Source organism: Bufo bufo, chromosome 7, assembly GCF_905171765.1.
Source record: "Bufo bufo chromosome 7, aBufBuf1.1, whole genome shotgun sequence".
NCBI classification, from domain to species: domain Eukaryota; kingdom Metazoa; phylum Chordata; class Amphibia; order Anura; family Bufonidae; genus Bufo; species Bufo bufo.
In genome coordinates, this window is record NC_053395.1 from 1,509,358 (window position 1) to 1,534,539 (window position 25,182).

Consider the following 25,182-nt stretch of genomic DNA (forward strand, 5'->3'; position numbering starts at 1 on the left):
CATGTAAAAAGTACGTGAATTTATTTAAATCATACAAAACACATCCAATCAAGGACTTCGCAACACGCCTGAAGACCGCAGCCGCGTATGTGACACGCCTGAAGACCGCAGCCACGTATGTGATACGCCTGAAGACCGCAGCCGCGTATGTGACACGCCTGAAGACCGCAGCCACGTATGCGACACACGCCTGAAGACCGCAGCCATCTAGGAATAGCTTCCTCGTGGGATGTTTCCATGCACAAGGTCCTGTCGGACTGCCCATCGTAAGCCATACCGTTTCTTCTCTGTGGGGACGACATATGAATTCGGTGTTGGGAGGGCTCGTGGGAGTGGTAGGGGGGGTGCTGACATCATCCTCTCTCTGACCCCCCAGCGAAGCTCCTTCCGACTCTTCTCCAGAGACGCCTGTAAAGCCTCCCAGCTGTGCTTGTAGTCTTGGTAACGACCCACGGGGTCAGAGCGCTGCCGATACTGCTCCAGAAGGGAATGTGGTGGGACACGGATAAAGGATTTCACTGCTTGCGATTCTCCAGAAGAGGCTCTAGAATCTTCTACTTCAGTGTCACTTGATAGCAGGGACTCGTCACACACCTGAACTTGTCCGTCACTTTTTCTGCGCAGCACCTTGCGAGTCAGAGCTGATGCCCTTGGTTTTTCGAGAGCTCCCACCCTGAATGTGTTTTTGGTGTAGGAGTCCAGGCATTGTCTGTGGGCCTGGAATGCACGCTCCTGACTAGAAGCGGAGGACGGCCTTGCACGGAGCCTGTCCCAATCTGAAGTGGCTCCTTCACTCGCAGACGTTGCTTCACCCTCCTTCCCAGGGTCTGTTGCGTCTGCAGAGGATCCTGACGAAACATCTAGTGCAGCTCGGCTGCGCATCAGGTACTCAAGGTCTTGCTTGAATTGTAGGAGCCTTTGTTGGGGTACAGAGGTGAACCCCAGAAGTGAGAGCTCAGAGCGAAGCTCCTCGACCGAGACAGTCAGCGAGGCACTCCCGAGAGAGCATTCTGATGTACAGCTGTGGGAGAGGGGCCTGAAGCTGCAGATATTCCCAGGGTCAGTGCTACCACTGGACAGTGACATCTTCTACTAAAGAGAGGAACCTGGAAAACACAGGAGAATGGGGATCACAGGTGCTCAAAATGCGTCCCCCCCCCCCAACAGGACGTGCATATGCTCAACCAAAGGAGGGCGCTATACAGCTGAGGAGAAAATGTTTAATGCACCACAGTAAACATGTGACCACCGGAGGCGACCTGGCGGTGCAAACCGGAGGGGCGACACCGGGGGGAGGCGTGGCAGTGTGATACTGGAGGAGGATTGTCTGTGTGATACTGGAGGGGAAACATCAGGGGAGGCCTGGCGGGGAGAAACCGGAGGGGTGACACCGGGGGAGGCCTGGCCGTGTGATACCGGAGGGGTGACACCGGGGGAGGCCTGGCCGTGTGATACCGGAGGGTTGACACCGGGGGGAGGCGTGGCAGTGTGATACTGGAGGAGGATTGTCGGTGTGATACTGGAGGGGAAACATCAGGGGAGGCCTGGCGGGGAGAAACCGGAGGGGTGACACCGGGGGAGGCCTGGCCGTGTGATACCGGAGGGGTGACACCGGGGGAGGCCTGGCCGTGTGATACTGGAGGAGGATTGTCGGTGTGATACTGGAGGGGAAACATCAGGGGAGGCCTGGTGGTGAGACACTAGAGGGGTGAGCCACTGGAGGAGGTGTGACACTGGGGGGGCCCTGGGTGTGGGAGGCCTGGTGGTGAGACACTGGAGGGGTGACACCGGGGGAGGCCTGGTGGTGAGACACTGGAGGGGTGACACTGGGGGAGGCCTGGTGGTCAGATACCGGAGGGGTGACACCGTGGGGGGTCCTGGTGGTGAGACACTTGAGGGGTGACACCGGGGAGGCCTGGTGGTGAGATACCGGAGGGGGTGACACCGGGCGAGGCCTGGTGGTCAGATACCGGAGGGGTGACACCGGGGGGGGGCCTGGTGGTCAGATACCGGAGGGGTGACACCGGGGGGGGGGGGGGGGGGGTCCTGGTGGTGAGACACTGGAGGGGTGACACTGGGGGGGGGGGTCCTGGTGGTGAGACACTGGAGGGGTGACACCGGGGAGGCCTGGTGGTGAGATACTGGAGGGGTGACACTGGGGGAGGCCTGGTGGTGAGATACCGGAGGGGGTGACACCGGGCGAGGCCTGGTGGTCAGATACCGGAGGGGTGACACTGGGGGGGGGGCCTGGTGGTCAGATACCGGAGGGGTGACACTGGGGGGGGGGGCCTGGTGGTCAGATACCGGAGGGGTGACACCGGGGGGAGGCCTGGTGGTGAGATACCGGAGGGGTGGCACCAGGGGGGGGGGTCCTGGTGGTGAGACACTGGAGGGGTGACACCGGGGGAGGCCTGGTGGTCAGATACCGGGGGGAGGCCTGGTGGTCAGATACCGGAGGGGTGACACCGGGGGGAGGCCTGGTGGTCAGATACCGGAGGGGTGACACCGGGGGAGGCCTGGTGGTCAGATACCGGAGGGGTGTCACCGGGGGAGGCCTGGTGGTCAGATACCGGAGGGGTGTCACCGGGGAGGCCTGGTGGTGAGATACTGGAGGGGTGACACCGGGGGGAGGCCTGGTGGTCAGATACCGGAGGGGTGACACCGGGGGGAGGCCTGGTGGTCAGATACCGGAGGGGTGACACCGGGGGGAGGCCTGGTGGTCAGATACCGGAGGGGTGACACCGGGGGAGGCCTGGTGGTCAGATACCGGAGGGGTGACACCGGGGGAGGCCTGGTGGTCAGATACCGGAGGGGTGACACCGGGGGAGGCCTGGTGGTGAGATACCGGAGGGGTGACACCGGGGGGAGGCCTGGTGGTCAGATACCGGAGGGGTGTCACCGGGGAGGCCTGGTGGTCAGATACCGGAGGGGTGTCACCGGGGGAGGCCTGGTGGTGAGACACTGGAGGGGTGACACTGGGGGAGGCCTGGTGGTCAGATACCGGAGGGGTGACACCGGGGGGAGGCCTGGTGGTGAGATACCGGAGGGGTGGCACCGGGGGGGGGGGGGGTCCTGGTGGTGAGACACTGGAGGGGTGACACCGGGGAGGCCTGGTGGTCAGATACCGGAGGGGTGTCACCGGGGGAGGCCTGGTGGTCAGACACTGGAGGGGTGACACCGGGGGAGGCCTGGTGGTCAGATACCCGAGGGGTGACACCGGGGGGGGTCCTGGTGGTGAGACACTGGAGGGGTGACACCGGGGGAGGCCTGGTGGTCAGATACCGGAGGGGTGACACCGGGGGAGGCCTGGTGGTGAGACACTGGAGGGGTGACACCGGGGGAGGCCTGGTGGTCAGATACCGGAGGGGTGACACCGGGGGGAGGCCTGGTGGTGAGATACCGGAGGGGTGACACCGGGGGAGGCCTGGTGGTGAGATACCGGAGGGGTGACACCGGGGGGGGTCCTGGTGGTGAGACACTGGAGGGGTGACACCGGGGGAGGCCTGGTGGTCAGATACCGGAGGGGTGACACCGGGGGGAGGCCTGGTGGTCAGATACCGGAGGGGTGTCACCGGGGAGGCCTGGTGGTCAGATACCGGAGGGGTGTCACCGGGGAGGCCTGGTGGTCAGATACCGGAGGGGTGTCACCGGGGGAGGCCTGGTGGTCAGACACTGGAGGGGTGACACCGGGGGAGGCCTGGTGGTCAGACACTGGAGGGGTGACACCGGGGGAGGCCTGGTGGTCAGATACCCGAGGGGTGACACCGGGGGGAGGCCTGGTGGTCAGATACCGGAGGGGTGACACCGGGGGGAGGCCTGGTGGTCAGATACCGGAGGGGTGACACCGGGGAGGCCTGGTGGTCAGATACCGGAGGGGTGACACCGGGGGAGGCCTGGTGGTCAGACACTGGAGGGGTGACACCGGGGGAGGCCTGGTGGTCAGATACCCGAGGGGTGACACCGGGGGGGTCCTGGTGGTGAGACACTGAAGGGGTGACACCGGGGGAGGCCTGGTGGTCAGATACCGGAGGGGTGACACCGGGGGAGGCCTGGTGGTCAGATACCGGAGGGGTGACACCGGGGGAGGCCTGGTGGTGAGATACCGGAGGGGTGACACCGGGGGGGGCCTGGTGGTGAGATACCGGAGGGGTGACACCGGGGGGGGGTCCTGGTGGTGAGACACTGGAGGGGTGACACCGGGGGAGGCCTGGTGGTCAGATACCGGAGGGGTGACACCGGGGGAGGCCTGGTGGTGAGATACCGGAGGGGTGACACCGGGGGAGGCCTGGTGGTGAGATACCGGAGGGGTGACACCGGGGGAGGCCTGGTGGTCAGATACCGGAGGGGTGTCACCGGGGGAGGCCTGGTGGTGAGATACCGGAGGGGTGACACCGGGGGAGGCCTGGTGGTGAGATACCGGAGGGGTGACACCGGGGGAGGCCTGGTGGTGAGATACCGGAGGGGTGACACCGGGGGAGGCCTGGTGGTGAGATACCGGAGGGGTGACACCGGGGAGGCCTGGTGGTCAGATACCGGAGGGGTGACACCGGGGGAGGCCTGGTGGTCAGACACTGGAGGGGTGACACCGGGGGAGGCCTGGTGGTCAGATACCCGAGGGGTGACACCGGGGGGGTCCTGGTGGTGAGACACTGAAGGGGTGACACCGGGGGAGGCCTGGTGGTCAGATACCGGAGGGGTGACACCGGGGGAGGCCTGGTGGTCAGATACCGGAGGGGTGACACCGGGGGAGGCCTGGTGGTCAGATACCGGAGGGGTGACACCGGGGGGGGCCTGGTGGTGAGATACCGGAGGGGTGACACCGGGGGGGGTCCTGGTGGTGAGACACTGGAGGGGTGACACCGGGGGAGGCCTGGTGGTCAGATACCGGAGGGGTGACACCGGGGGAGGCCTGGTGGTGAGATACCGGAGGGGTGACACCGGGGGAGGCCTGGTGGTGAGATACCGGAGGGGTGACACCGGGGGAGGCCTGGTGGTCAGATACCGGAGGGGTGACACCGGGGGAGGCCTGGTGGTCAGATACCGGAGGGGTGTCACCGGGGGAGGCCTGGTGGTGAGATACCGGAGGGGTGACACCGGGGGAGGCCTGGTGGTGAGATACCGGAGGGGTGACACCGGGGGAGGCCTGGTGGTGAGATACCGGAGGGGTGACACCGGGGGAGGCCTGGTGGTGAGATACCGGAGGGGTGACACCGGGGGAGGCCTGGTGGTCAGATACCGGAGGGGTGACACCGGGGGAGGCCTGGTGGTGAGATACCGGAGGGGTGACACCGGGGGAGGCCTGGTGGTCAGATACCGGAGGGGTGACACCGGGGGAGGGGGGGGGGGGGCGTGGTGGTGAGATACCGGAGGGGTGACACCGGGGGAGGCCTGGTGGTCAGATACCGGAGGGGTGACACCGGGGGAGGCCTGGTGGTGAGATACCGGAGGGGTGACACCGGGGGAGGCCTGGTGGTCAGATACCGGAGGGGTGACACCGGGGGAGGCCTGGTGGTGAGATACCGGAGGGGTGACACCGGGGGAGGCCTGGTGGTGAGATACCGGAGGGGTGACACCGGGGGGGGGGGGGGGGGTCCTGGTGGTGAGATACCGGAGGGGTGTCACCGGGGGAGGCCTGGTGGTCAGACACTGGAGGGGTGACACCGGGGCAGGCCTGGTGGTGAGATACCGGAGGGGTGACACCGGGGAGGGCTGGCAGCGCTCAGTCCAGGCCGTACTTACCGGGAGCTGTGCGGGCTGAGTTGTCAGTTCTCGGTCGCGCTCCTGCTGTAACGGTCGCTCTCCGACGTCACGCTGCAGCGTCCTTTCAATTCTGCGGTTTCCTAGCAGCAACAGTGACGTCATCATCAGGGGCCGGAAGAGATTAAAGAAACACGTGAGCTCGGTAATGGGGGTCCGTTATGTGAAGATTGGAGTGTACTGAGCGGGAGGGACAGAGGTGGACGGAGGGGTCCGGCGTGGGCACAGGGAGGTGGACGGAGGGGTCCGGCGTGGGCACAGAGAGGTCCGGCGTGGGCACAGAGAGGTGGACGGAGGGGTCCGGCGGGGGCACAGAGAGGTGGACGGAGGAGTCCGGCGTGGGCACAGGGAGGTGGACGGAGGGGTCCGGTGTGGGCACAGAGAGGTGGACGGAGGGGTCCGGCGTGGGCACAGAGAGGTGGACGGAGGGGTCCGGCGTGGGCACAGAGAGGTGGACGGAGGGGTCCGGCGTGGGCACAGAGAGGTGGACGGAGGGGTCCGGCGTGGGCACAGAGAGGTGGACGGAGGGGTCCGGCGTGGGCACAGAGAGGTGGACGGAGGGGTCCGGCGTGGGCACAGAGTGGTGGACGGAGGGGTCCGGCGTGGGCACAGAGAGGTGGACGGAGGGGTCCGGCGTGGGCACAGAGGGGTGGACGGAGGGGTCCGGCGTGGGCACAGAGGGATGGACGGAGGGGTCTGGCGTGGGCACAGAGTGGTGGACGGAGGGGTCCGGCGGGGGCACAGAGAGGTGGACGGAGGGGTCCGGCGTGGGCACAGAGAGGTGGACGGAGGGGTTCGGCGTGGGCACAGAGAGGTGGACGGAGGGGTCCGGCGTGGGCACAGAGAGGTGCACAGAGGGGTGGACGGAGGAGGGTCCCAGAGAGGTGGACGGAAGGGTCCGGCGTGGGCACAGAGAGGTGGATGGAGGGGGGTCCCAGAGAGGTAGACGGAAGGGTCCGGCGTGGGCACAGAGGTGGACGGAGGGGTCCGGCGTGGGCACACAGAGGTGGACGGAGGGGTCCGGCGTGGGCACAGAGAGGTGGACGGAGGGGTCCGGCGTGGGCACAGAGAGGTGGACGGAGGGGTCCGGCGGGGGCACAGAGAGGTGGACGGAGGGGTCCGGCGTGGGCACAGGGAGGTGGACGGAGGGGTCCGGCGTGGGCACAGGGAGGTGGACGGAGGGGTCCGGCGTGGGCACAGGGAGGTGGACGGAGGGGTCCGGCGTGGGCACAGAGATGTGGACGGAGGGGTCCGGCATGGGCACAGAGAGGTGGACGGAGGTGTCCGGCGTGGGCACAGAGAGGTGGACGGAGGGGTCCGGCGTGGGCACAGAGAGGTGCACAGAGGGGTGGACGGAGGAGGGTCCCAGAGAGGTGGACGGAAGGGTCCGGCGTGGGCACAGAGAGGTGGACGGAGGGGTCCGGCGTGGGCACAGAGAGGTGGATGGAGGGGGGTCCCAGAGAGTTAGACGGAAGGGTCCGGCGGGGTCCCAGAGAGGTGGACGGAGGGGTCCGGCGGGGTCCCAGAGAGGTGGACGGAGGGGTCCGGCGGGGTCCCAGAGAGGTGGACGGAAGGGTCCGGCGGGGTCCCAGAGAGGTGGACGGAGGGGTCCGGCGGGGTCCCAGAGAGGTGGACGGAGGGGTCCGGCGTGGGCACAGAGGGATGGACGGAGGGGTCCGGCGTGGGCACAGAGGGATGGACGGAGGGGTCCGGCGTGGGCACAGAGAGGTGGACGGCGGGGTCCCAGAGAGGTGGACGGAGGGGTCCGGCGGGGTCACAGAGAGGTGGACGGAGGGGTCCGGCGGGGTCACAGAGAGGTGGACGGAGGGGTCCGGCGGGGTCCCAGAGAGGTGGACGGAGGGGTCCGGCGGGGTCCCAGAGAGGTGGACGGAGGGGTCCGTCGTGGGCACAGAGAGATGGACGGAGGGGTCCGGAGGGGGCACAGAGAGGTGGACGGAGGGGTCCGGAGGGGGCACAGAGAGGTGGACGGAGGGGTCCGGCGGGGTCCCAGAGAGGTGGACGGAGGGGTCCGGCGTGGGCACAGAGGGATGGACGGAGGGGTCCGGCGTGGGCACAGAGGGATGGACGGAGGGGTCCGGCGTGGGCACAGAGGGATGGACGGAGGGGTCCGGCGTGGGCACAGAGGGATGGACGGAGGGGTCCGGCGGGGGCACAGAGGGATGGACGGAGGGGTCCGGCGGGGGCACAGAGGGATGGACGGAGGGGTCCGGCGGGGGCACAGAGGGATGGACGGAGGGGTCCGGCGGGGTCCCAGAGAGGTGGACGGAGGGGTCCGGCGGGGTCCCAGAGAGGTGGACGGAGGGGTCCGGCGGGGGCACAGAGGTGGACGGAGGGGTCCGGAGGGGGCACAGAGAGGTGGACGGAGGGGTCCGGAGGGGGCACAGAGAGGTGGACGGAGGGGTCCGGAGGGGGCACAGAGAGGTGGACGGAGGGGTCCGGAGGGGGCACAGAGAGGTGGACGGAGGGGTCCGGAGGGGGCACAGAGAGGTGGACGGAGGGGTCCGGCGGGGTCCCAGAGAGGTGGACGGAGGGGTCCGGCGTGGGCACAGAGGGATGGACGGAGGGGTCCGGCGGGGGCACAGAGGGATGGACGGAGGGGTCCGGCGGGGGCACAGAGGGATGGACGGAGGGGTCCGGCGGGGGCACAGAGAGGTGGACGGAGGGGTCCGGAGGGGGCACAGAGAGGTGGACGGAGGGGTCCGGAGGGGGCACAGAGAGGTGGACGGAGGGGTCCGGAGGGGGCACACTTGGCTGAGCCCCTAACACTGCTTACAGTGTGTCACGGTTGGTAGAAGTAACTATTGGATCCTACCGCTAGGACCCCCACCAATCCCGATAATGGGGCCCCGCAGCCCCCCTGAATCCGACGGAGCGGCCGGTCGGCATGTGTTCGGCCTTCCGGGCGCTGTGGATTCCCATAGAAGTTGTGTGTTCTGGGTGTGAAGAGGAGAGCAGCGGTCTCGCTCCTCCAGCGCCGCTGATCTCTGTCGTTCCCCACAGGATCATGTCTGCTGAGCCAGAGGTGGTTTGGCTGCGGCAGCGAGTGAGTGACCTGGAGAAGGAAGTCCAGCGGCTGCAGGAACTGTCCTCCCACATCTCCCCACGCTCGGAGGAGGCAGCGCGCCCCAGCAAGCTGCGACACCAGAGACCCTTCGACTTCTCTGCCCATCCTAAGCAGCATGTGGCCCTTCGGCTGGCCTACCTTGGCTGGAACTACCAGGGGTTTGCCAGTCAGGAGAACACTAGTAACACAGTGGAGGAGGTGATGTTCAGTGCCCTGACCAAGACGCGGCTGGTGGAGCGCAGACAGAGCTCCAGCTATCATCGCTGTGGCAGGACAGACCGCGGGGTCAGCGCCCTGGCGCAGGTGAGTAGAAGGGGAGCAGAAGCTGCTCTTGACCCCTTGATTCCTCTTCTCATCCACTTCTGGTGCTTGCTGCAGGTCATCTCTCTTGATCTCCGCTCAGCGACTGCAGGGAAGCCCGAGCTGCGGTACACCCAGATGCTGAACCGCGTCCTGCCGCCGGACATCCGGGTTCTGAGCTGGGCCGTTGTCCCCTCCTCTTTTAGTGCACGTTTCAGCTGCCGCTCCCGCACTTACCGCTATCTATTCCCTCGTGCTCAGCTCAATGTCAGCGCGATGCATCAGGCTGCTGAGATGCTGGAGGGGACACATGACTTCCGAAACCTCTGCAAGATGGATGTGGCGAATGGGGTGATGAACTTTGTCCGCACCATCCTGAGTGCCAGAGTGGAGCCTGTGCCGGAGCTGTCAGGAGAGGAAGGGCCCTTTCAGCTTTACCACCTACAGATCAAGGGCTTGGCCTTCCTCTACCACCAAGTCAGGTGCATTATGGGAGTCCTCTTCCTCATCGGTCAGGGCAAAGAAGAGCCGGAAGTGATCAGAGAACTGCTGGATGTGACAAGGAATCCATGCAAGCCCCAATACAAGTGAGCTGGGATAAAGGAGCCTAGGGGCTGGAATCAGCAGGGAAGGCCAGGTCATAGGTGACCCCAAGTCTGACGAGGGTGGAGAGTAAGTGAAGTGCATGGAGCATGATGAGGGGCAATGTATGGAGTCTGGGGTCATCCTGCCTGGTCAGTGGAGCATTGTGAGGTGTGATGTGCACTGTATGGAGTCTGGGGTCATCCTGCCTGGTCGATGGAGCATTGTGATGTGCACTGTATGGAGTCTGGGGTCATCCTGCCTGGTCGGTGGAGCATTGTGATGTGCACTGTATGGAGTCTGGGGTCATCCTGCCTGGTCAGTGGAGCATTGTGAGGTGTGATGTGGACTGTATGGAGTCTGGGGTCATCCTGCCTGGTCGGTGGAGCATTGTGAGGTGTGATCTCCACTGTATGGAGTCTGGGGTCATCCTGCCTGGTCGGTGGAGCATTGTGAGGTGTGATCTCCACTGTATGGAGTCTGGGGTCATCCTGCCTGGTCGGTGGAGCATTGTGAGGTGTGATGTGCACTGTATGGAGTCTGGGGTCATCCTGCCTGGTCAGTGGAGCATTGTGAGGTGTGATGTGCACTGTATGGAGTCTGGGGTCATCCTGCCTGGTCAGTGGAGCATTGTGATGTGCACTGTATGGAGTCTGGGGTCATCCTGCCTGGTCAGTGGAGCATTGTGAGGTGTGATGTGGACTGTATGGAGTCTGGGGTCATCCTGCCTGGTCGGTGGAGCATTGTGAGGTGTGATCTCCACTGTATGGAGTCTGGGGTCATCCTGCCTGGTCGGTGGAGCATTGTGAGGTGTGATCTCCACTGTATGGAGTCTGGGGTCATCCTGCCTGGTCGGTGGAGCATTGTGATGTGTGATGTGGACTGTATGGAGTCTGGGGTCATCCTGCCTGGTCGGTGGAGCATTGTGAGGTGTGATGTGCACTGTATGGAGTCTGGGGTCATCCTGCCCGGTCAGTGGAGCATTGTGATGTGCACTGTATGGAGTCTGGGGTCATCCTGCCTGGTCGGTGGAGCATTGTGAGGTGTGATGTGCACTGTATGGAGTCTGGGGTCATCCTGCCTGGTCAGTGGAGCATTGTGAGGTGTGATGTGGACTGTATGGAGTCTGGGGTCATCCTGCCTGGTCGGTAGAGCATTGTGATGTGTGATGTGCACTGTATGGAGTCTGGGGTCATCCTGCCTGGTCGGTGGAGCATTGTGAGGTGTGATCTCCACTGTATGGAGTCTGGGGTCATCCTGCCTGGTCGGTGGAGCATTGTGAGGTGTGATGTGCACTGTATGGAGTCTGGGGTCATCCTGCCTGGTCGGTGGAGCATTGTGAGGTGTGATGTGCACTGTATGGAGTCTGGGGTCATCCTGCCTGGTCGGTGGAGCATTGTGAGGTGTGATGTGCACTGTATGGAGTCTGGGGTCATCCTGTCTGGTCAGTGGAGCATTGTGAGGTGTGATGTGGACTGTATGGAGTCTGGGGTCATCCTGCCTGGTCGGTGGAGCATTGTGATGTGTGATGTGGACTGTATGGAGTCTGGGGTCATCCTGCCTGGTCGGTGGAGCATTGTGAGGTGTGATGTGCACTGTATGGAGTCTGGGGTCATCCTGCCTGGTCGGTGGAGCATTGTGAGGTGTGATGTGCACTGTATGGAGTCTGGGGTCATCCTGCCTGGTCGGTGGAGCATTGTGAGGTGTGATGTGCACTGTATGGAGTCTGGGGTCATCCTGCCTGGTCAGTGGAGCATTGTGAGGTGTGATGTGGACTGTATGGAGTCTGGGGTCATCCTGCCTGGTCGGTGGAGCATTGTGATGTGTGATGTGGACTGTATGGAGTCTGGGGTCATCCTGCCTGGTCGGTGGAGCATTGTGATGTGCACTGTATGGAGTCTGGGGTCATCCTGCCTGGTCAGTGGAGCATTGTGATGTGTGATGTGGACTCTATGGAGTCTGGGGTCATCCTGCCTGGTCGGTGGAGCATTGTGAGGTGTGATGTGCACTGTATGGAGTCTGGGGTCATCCTGCCTGGTCGGTGGAGCATTGTGATGTGGACTGTATGGAGTCTGGGGTCATCCTGCCTGGTCGGTGGAGCATTGTGAGGTGTGATGTGGACTGTATGGAGTCTGGGGTCATCCTGCCTGGTCAGTGGAGCATTGTGAGGTGTGATCTCCACTGTATGGAGTCTGGGCTCATCCTGCCTGGTCGGTGGAGCATTGTGAGGTGTGATGTGGACTGTATGGAGTCTGGGGTCATCCTGCCTGGTCGGTGGAGCATTGTGAGGTGTGATGTGGACTGTATGGAGTCTGGGGTCATCCTGCCTGGTCGGTAGAGCATTGTGATGTGTGATGTGCACTGTATGGAGTCTGGGGTCATCCTGCCTGGTCGGTGGAGCATTGTGAGGTGTGATCTCCACTGTATGGAGTCTGGGGTCATCCTGCCTGGTCGGTGGAGCATTGTGATGTGTGATGTGCACTGTATGGAGTCTGGGGTCATCCTGCCTGGTCGGTGGAGCATTGTGATGTGCACTGTATGGAGTCTGGGGTCATCCTGCCTGGTCGGTGGAGCATTGTGAGGTGTGATCTCCACTGTATGGCGTCTGGGGTCATCCTGCCTGGTCGGTGGAGCATTGTAAGGTGTGATGTGGACTGTATGGAGTCTGGGGTCATCCTGCCTGGTCAGTGGAGCATTGTGAGGTGTGATGTGGACTGTATGGAGTCTGGGGTCATCCTGTCTGGTCAGTGGAGCATTGTGAGGTGTGATGTGCACTGTATGGAGTCTGGGGTCATCCTGCCTGGTCGGTGGAGCATTGTGATGTGTGATGTGGACTGTATGGAGTCTGGGGTCATCCTGCCTGGTCAGTGGAGCATTGTGAGGTGTGATGTGCACTGTATGGAGTCTGGGGTCATCCTGTCTGGTCGGTGGAGCATTGTGATGTGGACTGTATGGAGTCTGGGGTCATCCTGTCTGGTCGGTGGAGCATTGTGATGTGCACTGTATGGAGTCTGGGGTCATCCTGCCTGGTCGGTGGAGCATTGTGAGGTGTGATCTCCACTGTATGGAGTCTGGGGTCATCCTGCCTGGTCAGTGGAGCATTGTGAGGTGTGATGTGCACTGTATGGAGTCTGGGGTCATCCTGCCTGGTCGGTGGAGCATTGTGATGTGGACTGTATGGAGTCTGGGGTCATCCTGTCTGGTCGGTGGAGCATTGTGATGTGGACTGTATGGAGTCTGGGGTCATCCTGTCTGGTCGGTCGGAGCATTGTGAGGTGTGATGTGCACTGTATGGAGTCTGGGGTCATCCTGCCTGGTCGGTGGAGCATTGTGAGGTGTGATCTCCACTGTATGGAGTCTGGGGTCACCCTGCCTGGTCAGTGGAGCATTGTGAGGTGTGATGTGCACTGTATGGAGTCTGGGGTCATCCTGCCTGGTCGGTGGAGCATTGTAAGGTGTGATGTGGACTGTATGGAGTCTGGGGTCATCCTGCCTGGTCAGTGGAGCATTGTGAGGTGTGATGTGCACTGTATGGAGTCTGGGGTCATCCTGCCTGGTCGGTGGAGCATTGTGAGGTGTGATGTGGACTGTATGGAGTCTGGGGTCATCCTGCCTGGTCGGTGGAGCATTGTGAGGTGTGATGTGCACTGTATGGAGTCTGGGGTCATCCTGCCTGGTCGGTGGAGCATTGTGAGGTGTGATGTGGACTGTATGGAGTCTGGGGTCATCCTGCCTGGTCGGTGGAGCATTGTGAGGTGTGATGTGGACTGTATGGAGTCTGGGGTCATCCTGCCTGGTCGGTGGAGCATTGTGAGGTGTGATGTGGACTGTATGGAGTCTGGGGTCATCCTGCCTGGTCGGTGGAGCATTGTGAGGTGTGATGTGCACTGTATGGAGTCTGGGGTCATCCTGCCTGGTCAGTGGAGCATTGTGAGGTGTGATGTGGACTGTATGGAGTCTGGGGTCATCCTGCCTGGTCGGTGGAGCATTGTGAGGTGTGATGTGCACTGTATGGAGTCTGGGGTCATCCTGCCTGGTCGGTGGAGCATTGTGAGGTGTGATGTGGACTGTATGGAGTCTGGGGTCATCCTGCCTGGTCGGTGGAGCATTGTGAGGTGTGATCTCCACTGTATGGCGTCTGGGGTCATCCTGCCTGGTCAGTGGAGCATTGTAAGGTGTGATGTTCACTGTATGGAGTCTGGGGTCATCCTGCCTGGTCGGTGGAGCATTGTGAGGTGTGATGTGGACTGTATGGAGTCTGGGGTCATCCTGCCTGGTCGGTGGAGCATTGTGAGGTGTGATGTGCACTGTATGGAGTCTGGGGTCATCCTGCCTGGTCAGTGGAGCATTGTGAGGTGTGATGTGCACTGTATGGAGTCTGGGGTCATCCTGCCTGGTCAGTGGAGCATTGTGAGGTGTGATGTGGACTGTATGGAGTCTGGGGTCATCCTGCCTGGTCGGTGGAGCATTGTGAGGTGTGATGTGCACTGTATGGAGTCTGGGGTCATCCTGCCTGGTCGGTGGAGCATTGTGAGGTGTGATCTCCACTGTATGGAGTCTGGGGTCATCCTGCCTGGTCGGTGGAGCATTGTAAGGTGTGATGTGCACTGTATGGAGTCTGGGGTCATCCTGTCTGGTTGGTGGAGCATTGTGATGTGTGATGTGGACTGTAGGGAGTCTGGGGTCATCCTGCCTGGTCGGTGGAGCATTGTGAGGTGTGATGTGCACTGTATGGAGTCTGGGGTCATCCTGTCTGGTTGGTGGAGCATTGTGATGTGCACTGTATGGAGTCTGGGGTCATCCTGCCTGGTCGGTGGAGCATTGTGAGGTGTGATCTCCACTGTATGGAGTCTGGGGTCATCCTGTCTGGTTGGTGGAGCATTGTGATGTGTGATGTGGACTGTATGGAGTCTGGGGTCATCCTGCCTGGTCAGTGGAGCATTGTGATGTGCACTGTTGGGAGTCTGGGGTCATCCTGCCTGGTCAGTGGAGCATTGTGAGGTGTGATGTGCACTGTATGGAGTCTGGGGTCATCCTGCCTGGTCGGTGGAGCATTGTGAGGTGTGATGTGCACTGTATGGAGTCTGGGGTCATCCTGCCTGGTCGGTGGAGCATTGTGATGTGGACTGTATGGAGTCTGGGGTCATCCTGCCTGGTCGGTGGAGCATTGTGAGGTGTGATGTGGACTGTATGGCGTCTGGGGTCATCCTGCCTGGTCGGTGGAGCATTGTGAGGTGTGATCTCCACTGTATGGAGTCTGGGGTCATCCTGCCTGGTCAGTGGAGCATTGTGAGGTGTGATGTGGACTGTATGGAGTCTGGGGTCATCCTGCCTGGTCGGTGGAGCATTGTGAGGTGTGATGTGCACTGTATGGAGTCTGGGGTCATCCTGCCTGGTCGGTGGAGCATTGTGATGTGGACTGTATGGAGTCTGGGGTCATCCTGCCTGGTCGGTGGAGCATTGTGAGGTGTGATGTGGACTGTATGGCGTCTGGGGTCACCCTGCCTGGTCAGTGGAGCATTGTAAGGTGTGATGTGCACTGTATGGAGTCTGGGGTCATCCTGCCTGGTCGGTGGAGCATTGTGATGTGTGATCTCCACTGTATGGAGTCTGGGGTCATCCTGCCTGGTCAGTGGAGCATTGTAAGGTGTGATGTGCACTGTATGGAGTCTGGGGTCATCCTGCCTGGTCGGTGGAGCATTGTGAGGTGTGATCTCCACTGTATGGAGTCTGGGGTCATCCTGCCTGGTCGGTGGAGCATTGTAAGGTGTGATGTGCACTGTATGGAGTCTGGGGTCATCCTGCCTGGTCGGTGGAGCATTGTGATGTGGACTGTATGGAGTCTGGGGTCATCCTGCCTGGTCGGTGGAGCATTGTGAGGTGTGATGTGGACTGTATGGCGTCTGGGGTCATCCTGCCTGGTCGGTGGAGCATTGTGAGGTGTGATCTCCACTGTATGGAGTCTGGGGTCATCCTGCCTGGTCAGTGGAGCATTGTGAGGTGTGATGTGGACTGTATGGAGTCTGGGGTCATCCTGCCTGGTCGATGGAGCATTGTGATGTGCACTGTATGGAGTCTGGGGTCATCCTGCCTGGTCGGTGGAGCATTGTGAGGTGTGATGTGCACTGTATGGAGTCTGGGGTCATCCTGCCTGGTCAGTGGAGCATTGTGAGGTGTGATGTGGACTGTATGGAGTCTGGGGTCATCCTGCCTGGTCGGTGGAGCATTGTGAGGTGTGATGTGGACTGTATGGAGTCTGGGGTCATCCTGCCTGGTCGGTGGAGCATTGTGAGGTGTGATGTGCACTGTATGGAGTCTGGGGTCATCCTGCCTGGTCGGTGGAGCATTGTGATGTGGACTGTATGGAGTCTGGGGTCATCCTGCCTGGTCGGTGGAGCATTGTGAGGTGTGATGTGGACTGTATGGCGTCTGGGGTCATCCTGCCTGGTCGGTGGAGCATTGTGAGGTGTGATCTCCACTGTATGGAGTCTGGGGTCATCCTGCCTGGTCAGTGGAGCATTGTGAGGTGTGATGTGGACTGTATGGAGTCTGGGGTCATCCTGCCTGGTCGATGGAGCATTGTGATGTGCACTGTATGGAGTCTGGGGTCATCCTGCCTGGTCGGTGGAGCATTGTGAGGTGTGATGTGCACTGTATGGAGTCTGGGGTCATCCTGCCTGGTCAGTGGAGCATTGTGAGGTGTGATGTGGACTGTATGGAGTCTGGGGTCATCCTGCCTGGTCGGTGGAGCATTGTGAGGTGTGATGTGGACTGTATGGAGTCTGGGGTCATCCTGCCTGGTCGGTGGAGCATTGTGAGGTGTGATGTGGACTGTATGGAGTCTGGGGTCATCCTGCCTGGTCAGTGGAGCATTGTGAGGTGTGATGTGGACTATATGGAGTCTGGGGTCATCCTGCCTGGTCGGTGGAGCATTGTGATGTGCACTGTATGGAGTCTGGGGTCATCCTGCCTGGTCAGTGGAGCATTGTGAGGTGTGATGTGCACTGTATGGAGTCTGGGGTCATCCTGCCTGGTCGATGGAGCATTGTGATGTGCACTGTATGGAGTCTGGGGTCATCCTGCCTGGTCGATGGAGCATTGTAAGGTGTGATGTGGACTGTATGGAGTCTGGGGTCATCCTGCCTGGTCGGTGGAGCATTGTGAGGTGTGATGTGCACTGTATGGAGTCTGGGGTCATCCTGCCTGGTCAGTGGAGCATTGTGAGGTGTGATGTGCACAGTATGGAGTCTGGGGTCATCCTGCCTGGTCGATGGAGCATTGTGATGTGCACTGTATGGAGTCTGGGGTCATCCTGCCTGGTCGATGGAGCATTGTAAGGTGTGATGTGCACTGTATGGAGTCTGGGGTCATCCTGCCTGGTCGGTGGAGCATTGTGAGGTGTGATGTGCACTGTATGGAGTCTGGGGTCATCCTGCCTGGTCGATGGAGCATTGTGATGTGCACTGTATGGAGTCTGGGGTCATCCTGCCTGGTCCAGCCATATAAGTTGATAAGTTGGGGAGATGTCATGTAACCTCTCACTCCGGTCTTTTGGCAGTATGGCGGTGGAGTTCCCTCTGGTCTTGTACGACTGTGAGTTTGATGACGTTGAGTGGATCGGGGAGAAGGATTTGCAGTCCATCACTGTGTCCCATCTGCAGCGACTGTGGACCCGTGAAGCAGTGAAGAGCCACATCCTGCGCATGGCGCTATACGGCCTAGACGCCACGCCCATTGCCACAGGTAATGAAGGCTCCTGATACACTGCCCCCAATGTACCAGGCACCTTAACGTCTGCAGTGCAATCTGCCACATGAGTGATGTATACCTCGTCCGTTCCTGTGGCTTACAACCGGCCGCGTTGACTCCGTTATGTCTTGTGTCTGATTATTTTTTTTTTTGTCCAGATGTCACATTTTTCACATTAGTTTGACTGGAGAAGTTGCGGCCCAGTGTTTCTTAGTGGCCGACTCTCCACGGTGACGGCGCCCGCTGTTCGTGGTTTACAAACCCATTTGGGGCGGATTTGATGTTAAAAATGCTCAATTTATCCCCAAAAATTAGCATACGCACTTTGCTCCATGTTTGTGCACTACCTTACACACTTCTGTAATCTTTTTACACCTTATTTGACAATGGGGTGTGGCTTATGTGAGAAAGGGGCGTGGTTTAAATGTGCCTTCATTTTTGGTACGTTTTTGGAGTGAAAAAAGGCCAACACATTGGAGGTGTAAACAGAGTGAAGATGCATCAGGCGCTATGATGACCCAGGCTCCAGAGCTGCACTCACTATTCTGCTGGTGCAGTCACTGTGTACATACATTACTTATCCTGTACTGATCCTGAGTTACATCCTGTATTATACTCCAGAGCTGCACTCACTATTCTGCTGGTGCAGTCACTGTGTACATACATTACTTATCCTGTACTGATCCTGAGTTACATCCTGTATTATACTCCAGAGCTGCACTCACTATTCTGCTGGTGCAGTCACTGTGTACATACATTACTTATCCTGTACTGATCCTGAGTTACATCCTGTATTATACTCCAGAGCTGTACTCACTATTCTGCTGGTGCAGTCACTGTGTACATACATTACTTATCCTGTACTGATCCTGAGTTACATCCTGTATTATACTCCAGAGCTGCACTCACTATTCTGCTGGTGCAGTCACTGTGTACATACATTACTTATCCTGTACTGATCCTGAGTTACATCCTGTATTATACTCCAGAGCTGCACTCACTATTCTGCTGGTGCAGTCACTGTGTACATACATTACTTATCCTGTACTGATCCTGAGTTACATCCTGTATTATACTCCAGAGCTGTACTCACTATTCTGCTGGTGCAGTCACTGTGTACATACATTACTTATCCTGTACTGATCCTGAGTTACATCCTGTATTATACTCCAGAGCTGCACTCACTATTCTGCTGGTGCAGTCACTGTGTACATACATTACTTATCCTGTACTGATCCTGAGTTACATCCTGTATTATACTCCAGAGCTGCACTCACTATTCTGCTGGTGCAGTCACTGTGTACATACATTACTTATCCTGTACTGATCCTGAGTTACATCCTGTATTATACTCCAGAGCTGCACTCACTATTCTGCTGGTGCAGTCACTGTGTACATACATTACTTATCCTGTACTGATCCTGAGTTACATCCTGTATTATACTCCAGAGCTGCACTCACTATTCTGCTGGTGCAGTCACTGTGTACATACATTACTTATCCTGTACTGATCCTGAGTTACATCCTGTATTATACTCCAGAGCTGCACTCACTATTCTGCTGGTGCAGTCACTGTGTACATACATTACTTATCCTGTACTGATCCTGAGTTACATCCTGTATTATATTCCAGAGCTGCACTCACTATTCTGCTGGTGCAGTCACTGTGTACATACATTACTTATCCTGTGCTGATCCTGAGTTACATCCAGTATTATACTCCAGAGCTGCACTCACTATTCTGCTGGTGCAGTCATTGTGTACATACATTACTTATCCTGTACTGATCCTGAGTTACATCCTGTATTATACTCCAGAGCTGCACTCACTATTCTGCTGGTGCAGTCACTGTGCACATACATTACTTATCCTGTACTGTTCCCCAGTTACATCCTGCATTATACTCCAGAGCTGCACTCACTATTCTGCTGGTGCAGTCACTGTGTACATACATTACTTATCCTGTACTGATCCTGAGTTACATCCAGTATTATACTCCAGAGCTGCACTCACTATTCTGCTGGTGCAGTCATTGTGTACATACATTACTTATCTTGTACTGATCCTGAGTTACATCCTGTATTATACTCCAGAGCAGCACTCACTATTCTGCTGGTGCAGTCACTGTGTACATACATTACTTATCTTGTACTGATCCTGAGTTACATCCTGTATTATACTCCAGAGCAGCACTCACTATTCTGCTGGTGAAGTCACTGTGTACATACATTACTTATCCTGTACTGTTCCCCAGTTACATCCTGTATTATACTGCAACAGCAGAATAGTGAGTGCAGCTCTGGAGTATAATACAGGATGTAACTCAGGGTCAGTACAGGATAAGTAATGTATGTACAGTGACTGCACCAGCAGAATAGTGAGTGCAGCTCTGGAGTATAATACAGGATGTAACTCAGGGTCAGTACAGGATAAGTAATGTATGTACAGTGACTGCACCAGCAGAATAGTGAGCTGCAGCTCTGGAGTATAATACAGAATGTAACTGAGGATCAGTACAGGAGAAGTAATGTATGTACACAGTGACTGCACCAGCAGAATAGTGAGTGCAGCTCTGGAGTATAATACAGGATGTAACTCAGGATCAGTACAGGAGAAGTAATGTATGTACAAAGTGACTGCACCAGCAGAATAGTGAGTGCAGCTCTGGAGTATAATGCAGGATGTAACTCAGGATCAGTACAGGATAAGTAATGTATGTACACAGTGACTGCACCAGCAGAATAGTGAGTGCAGCTCTGGAGTATAATACAGGGTGTAACTCAGGATCAGTACAGGATAAGTAATGTATGTACACAGTGACTGCACCAGCAGAATAGTGAGTGCAGCTCTGGAGTATAATACAGGAGGTAACTCAGGATCAGTACAGGATAAGTAATGTATGTACACAGTGACTGCACCAGCAGAATAGTGAGTACAGCTCTGGAGTATAATACAGGATGTAACTCAGGATCAGTACAGGATAAGTAATGTATGTACACAGTGACTGCACCAGCAGAATAGTGAGTGCAGCTCTGGCGTATAATACAGGATAAGTAATGTATGTACACAATGACTGCACCAGCAGAATAGTGAGTGCAGCTCTGGAGTATAATACAGGATGTAACTCAGGATCAGTACAGGATAAGTAATGTATGTACACAGTGACTGCACCAGCAGAATAGTGAGTGCAGCTCTGGAGTATAATGCAGGATGTAACTCAGGATCAGTACAGGATAAGTAATGTATGTACACAGTGACTGCACCAGCAGAATAGTGAGTGCAGCTCTGGAGTATAATACAGGATAAGTAATGTATGTACACAGTGACTCCACCAGCAGAATAGTGAGTGCAGCTCTGGAGTATAATACAGGATGTAACTCAGGATCAGTACAGGAGAAGTAATGTATGTACACAGTGACTGCACCAGCAGAATAGTGAGTGCAGCTCTGGAGTATAATACAGGATAAGTAATGTATGTACACAGTGACTCCACCAGCAGAATAGTGAGTGCAGCTCTGGAGTATAACACATGATGTAACTCAGGATCAGTACAGGATAAGTAATGTATGTACACAGTGACTGCACCAGCAGAATATTGAGTGCAGCTCTGGAGTATAATACAGGATGTAACTCAGGATCAGTACAGGATAAGTAATGTATGTACACAGTGACTGCACCAGCAGAATAGTGAGTGCAGCTCTGGAGTATAATACAGGGTGTAACTCAGGATCAGTACAGGATAAGTAATGTATGTACACAGTGACTGCACCAGCAGAATAGTGAGTGCAGCTCTGGAGTATAATACAGGATGTAACTCAGGATCAGTACAGGATAAGTAATGTATGTACACAGTGACTGCACCAGCAGAATAGTGAGTGCAGCTCTGCAGTATAATACAGGATGTAACTCAGGATCAGTACAGGATAAGTAATGTATGTACACAGTGACTGCACCAGCAGAATAGTGAGTGCAGCTCTGGAGTATAATACAGGATGTAACTCAGAATCAGTGCAGGATAAGTAATGTATGTACACAGTGACTGCACCAGCAGAATAGTGAGTGCAGCTCTGGAGTATAATACAGGATGTAACTCAGGATCAGTACAGGATAAGTAATGTATGTACACAGTGACTGCACCAGCAGAATAGTGAGTGCAGCTCTGGAGTATAATACAGGGTGTAACTCAGGATCAGTACAGGATAAGTAATGTATGTATACAGTGACTGCACAAGCAGAATAGTGAGTGCAGCTCTGGAGTATAATACAGGATGTAACTCCGGATCAGTACAGGATAAGTAATGTATGTACACAGTGACTGCACCAGCAGAATAGTGAGTGCAGCTCTGGAGGATAATACAGGATGTAACTCAGGATCAGTACAGGATAAGTAATGTATGTACACGGTGACTGCACCAGCAGAATAGTGAGTGCAGCTCTGGAGTATAATACAGGATGTAACTCAGGATCAGTACAGGATAAGTAATGTATGTACACAGTGACTGCACCAGCAGAATAGTGAGTGCAGCTCTGGAGTATAATACAGGATGTAACTCAGGATCAGTACAAGATAAGTAATGTATGTACACAGTGACTCCACCAGCAGAATAGTGAGTGCAGCTCTGGAGTATAATACAGGATGTAACTCAGGATCAGTACAGGAGAAGTAATGTATGTACACAGTGACTGCACCAGCAGAATAGTGAGTGCAGCTCTGGAGTATAATACAGGATAAGTAATGTATGTACACAGTGACTCCACCAGCAGAATAGTGAGTGCAGCTCTGGAGTATAACACATGATGTAACTCAGGATCAGTACAGGATAAGTAATGTATGTACACAGTGACTGCACCAGCAGAATATTGAGTGCAGCTCTGGAGTATAATACAGGATGTAACTCAGGATCAGTACAGGATAAGTAATGTATGTACACAGTGACTGCACCAGCAGAATAGTGAGTGCAGCTCTGGAGTATAATACAGGGTGTAACTCAGGATCAGTACAGGATAAGTAATGTATGTACACAGTGACTGCACCAGCAGAATAGTGAGTGCAGCTCTGCAGTATAATACAGGATGTAACTCAGGATCAGTACAGGATAAGTAATGTATGTACACAGTGACTGCACCAGCAGAATAGTGAGTGCAGCTCTGGAGTATAATACAGGATGTAACTCAGAATCAGTGCAGGATAAGTAATGTATGTACACAGTGACTGCACCAGCAGAATAGTGAGTGCAGCTCTGGAGTATAATACAGGATGTAACTCAGGATCAGTACAGGATAAGTAATGTATGTACACAGTGACTGCACCAGCAGAATAGTGAGTGCAGCTCTGGAGTATAATACAGGATGTAACTGAGGATAAGTACAGGAGAAGTAATGTATGTACACAGTGACTGCACCAGCAGAATAGTGAGTGCAGCTCTGGAGTATAATACAGGATGTAACTCAGGATCAGTACAGGATAAGTAATGTATGTACACAGTGACTCCACCAGCAGAATAGTGAGTGCAGCTCTGGATCAGTACGGGAAGAGTAATATACGTATGCTATCCCCTGAGAATGTGTGTGGGCATCATAGGATATACAGATGATGCCATCTAGTGTCCAGCAGGAGCACTGCAGCATAGGGGTATTTGTGTGTCTGGATAGTTACCCTGGTACTCTTCTGTGTGCCCCACAGGGCAGGATCGGGTTCCCTGGAGCCAGTGTGAGCCCTCGGTTGTTGCTCACAGCAGTGGTCTGGTGGAGGGGGTCAGTGCTCGCACATATACACCTCTAATGAAGAGACGTGTCGGTCAATCCCTGGAGGATCGAGTTCAGCATTACGTTCGACGTGGACGGATCGCAGCGCCCCCTGCTGGACAGGATCTCATTAACCGGGATGATCATGGGGGCATGGATGAGAAAGGAGCCTGTGAAGCTGACTCCGGATCATCTCCAGACTGGGAAGCTGTAACTCAAAAGGGAAGCGAAGAGGAATCGGAGCCCGGTGCCAAGAGATCGCGCCCGTAACATGCCCTCCGTGTCTCCTCCGCTCATCTCTGACCGTGGCTGCATGCGATCAGATGGTATGGCAGCGCAGATTCTTTCTTCTAACCTCAGACCCCCCCTCGGGTTAGACCTGTAAAGGGAAGCTTACTTAAGTGCTCGCCGCCACCTCGCTCAGGTCCCACATTGTCAATGTCCGCTTTGGCGCCACATCGGTGTCCTGCCCCCCTTGTGTCACTTTAATTGGTCGCAAGGTAGGTAGGTCACCATGATGGTCAGTCATTGGCTGCATCTGAGGACCTGAGCGAGGCGTCGGGGAGCAGGTAAGTTCGCTTCCCTCTGCAGGTCTGATCCGGAGAAAGGGGGTGGAACAACACCTTTAAATGTTCGGACTCCCCCTGTCTATAGCCCAGGTGTCCTCTGATGTGGCTGATGCAGGAGGCGCCGCCATCTTTTCTCTAGATCAGCGAAATGACGACTTTATTTCCTCACTTCTAATGTTTTTTTTATTTTTTATAATAAATTGATGAGAAATGAGGAGCTTGTGATGTCAGCCTGGTACGTTACCAGGCCCCCCGTAACTGTGTGTGCTGAGGGGTATCGCTGTAACCAGGGCCCCCCGTAACTGTGTGCGGAGGGGTTATCACTTTAACCAGGGCCCCCATAACGGTGTGTGCGGACGGGGTATCACTTTAACCTGGGCCCCTGTAACGGTGTGTGCTGAGGGGTATCGCTGTAACCAGGGTCCCCCGTAACTGTGTGTGCTGAGGGGTATCGCTGTAACCAGGGCCCCTGTAACGGTGTGTGCTGAGGGGGTATCGCTGTAACCAGGGCCCCCATAACGGTGTGTGCTGAGGGGGTATCGCTGTAACCAGGGTCCCCCGTAACGGTGTGTGCTGAGGGGTATCGCTGTAACCAGGGTCCCCATAACGGTGTGTGCGGAGGGGGTATCACTTTAACCTGGGCCCCCGTAACGGTGTGTGCTGAGGGGTATCGCTGTAACCAGGGCCCCTGTAACGGTGTGTGCTGAGGGGGTATCGCTGTAACCAGGGTCCCCCGTAACGGTGTGTGCTGAGGGGTATCGCTGTAACCAGGGCCCCCATAACGGTGTGTGCGGAGGGGGTATCACTTTAACCTGGGCCCCCGTAACGGTGTGTGCTGAGGGGTATCGCTGTAACCAGGGCCCCTGTAACGGTGTGTGCTGAGGGGGTATCGCTGTAACCAGGGCCCCTGTAACGGTGTGTGCTGAGGGGTATCGCTGTAACCAGGGTCCCCCGTAACTGTGTGTGCTGAGGGGTATCGCTGTAACCAGGGTCCCCATAACGGTGTGTGCTGAGGGGGTATCGCTGTAACCAGGGCCCCCATAACGGTGTGTGCTGAGGGGGTATCGCTGTAACCAGGGTCCCCCGTAACGGTGTGTGCTGAGGGGTATCGCTGTAACCAGGGTCCCCCGTAACTGTGTGTGCTGAGGGGTATCGCTGTAACCAGGGTCCCCCGTAACTGTGTGTGCTGAGGGGTATCGCTGTAACCAGGGTCCCCATAACGGTGTGTGCTGAGGGGGTATCGCTGTAACCAGGGCCCCCATAACGGTGTGTGCTGAGGGGGTATCGCTGTAACCAGGGTCCCCCGTAACGGTGTGTGCTGAGGGGTATCGCTGTAACCAGGGTCCCCCGTAACTGTGTGTGCTGAGGGGGTATCGCTGTAACCAGGGCCCCCCG

The 25,182-nt window shown here is 57.2% G+C and overlaps 3 protein-coding genes across 5 annotated transcripts in view; 2 read left to right on the forward strand and 1 right to left on the reverse strand.

Annotated features, from left to right (window-relative positions):
* The window catches only part of LOC121008516 (TBC1 domain family member 10B-like), a 959,042-nt gene that overhangs the window by 752,254 nt on the left and 181,606 nt on the right, over positions 1-25,182 (forward strand). The gene's annotated exons all lie outside the window — the stretch shown is intronic.
* On the reverse strand, positions 5-5,819 carry HYLS1 (HYLS1 centriolar and ciliogenesis associated). Of its 2 annotated transcripts, XR_005780590.1 has the most exons (3): positions 5,740-5,819; positions 157-1,106; positions 16-98 (listed from the first exon to the last, which is right to left on the reverse strand). XR_005780590.1 is itself a non-coding variant. In XM_040441143.1 (2 exons), exon 2 carries the CDS (start codon positions 1,084-1,086, stop codon positions 208-210), a length of 879 nt encoding a protein of 292 aa, XP_040297077.1. In that variant the 5' UTR covers positions 1,087-1,106; positions 5,740-5,819; the 3' UTR covers positions 5-207. The 2 variants fall into 2 exon arrangements, 1 of the variants encoding a protein (XP_040297077.1); XM_040441143.1 differs by having other exon boundaries at positions 5-1,106.
* Positions 5,818-23,989, forward strand: PUS3 (pseudouridine synthase 3). 2 transcript variants are annotated; one of them, XM_040441133.1, is made up of 5 exons: positions 5,818-5,902; positions 8,779-9,145; positions 9,221-9,729; positions 17,283-17,467; positions 23,157-23,989. In XM_040441133.1, exons 2-5 carry the CDS (start codon positions 8,783-8,785, stop codon positions 23,486-23,488), a joined length of 1,389 nt encoding a protein of 462 aa, XP_040297067.1. In that variant the 5' UTR covers positions 5,818-5,902; positions 8,779-8,782; the 3' UTR covers positions 23,489-23,989. The 2 variants fall into 2 exon arrangements, with proteins under 2 accessions (XP_040297067.1, XP_040297068.1); XM_040441134.1 differs by having other exon boundaries at positions 5,872-5,893.

What these genes read in the sequence shown, in the direction of transcription:
- HYLS1 (XM_040441143.1), bottom strand. Translation starts at nt 1,086, where the DNA reads ATGTCACTGTCCAGTGGTAGCACTGACCCTGGGAATATCTGCAGCTTC.
- PUS3 (XM_040441133.1), top strand. Translation starts at nt 8,783, where the DNA reads ATGTCTGCTGAGCCAGAGGTGGTTTGGCTGCGGCAGCGAGTGAGTGAC. An exon ending in CCATGCAAGCCCCAATACAA is followed by an intron (nt 9,730 to 17,282) that starts GTGAGCTGGGAT and finishes GTCTTTTGGCAG; the next exon opens with TATGGCGGTGGAGTTCCCTC. An exon ending in CGCCACGCCCATTGCCACAG is followed by an intron (nt 17,468 to 23,156) that starts GTAATGAAGGCT and finishes TGTGCCCCACAG; the next exon opens with GGCAGGATCGGGTTCCCTGG.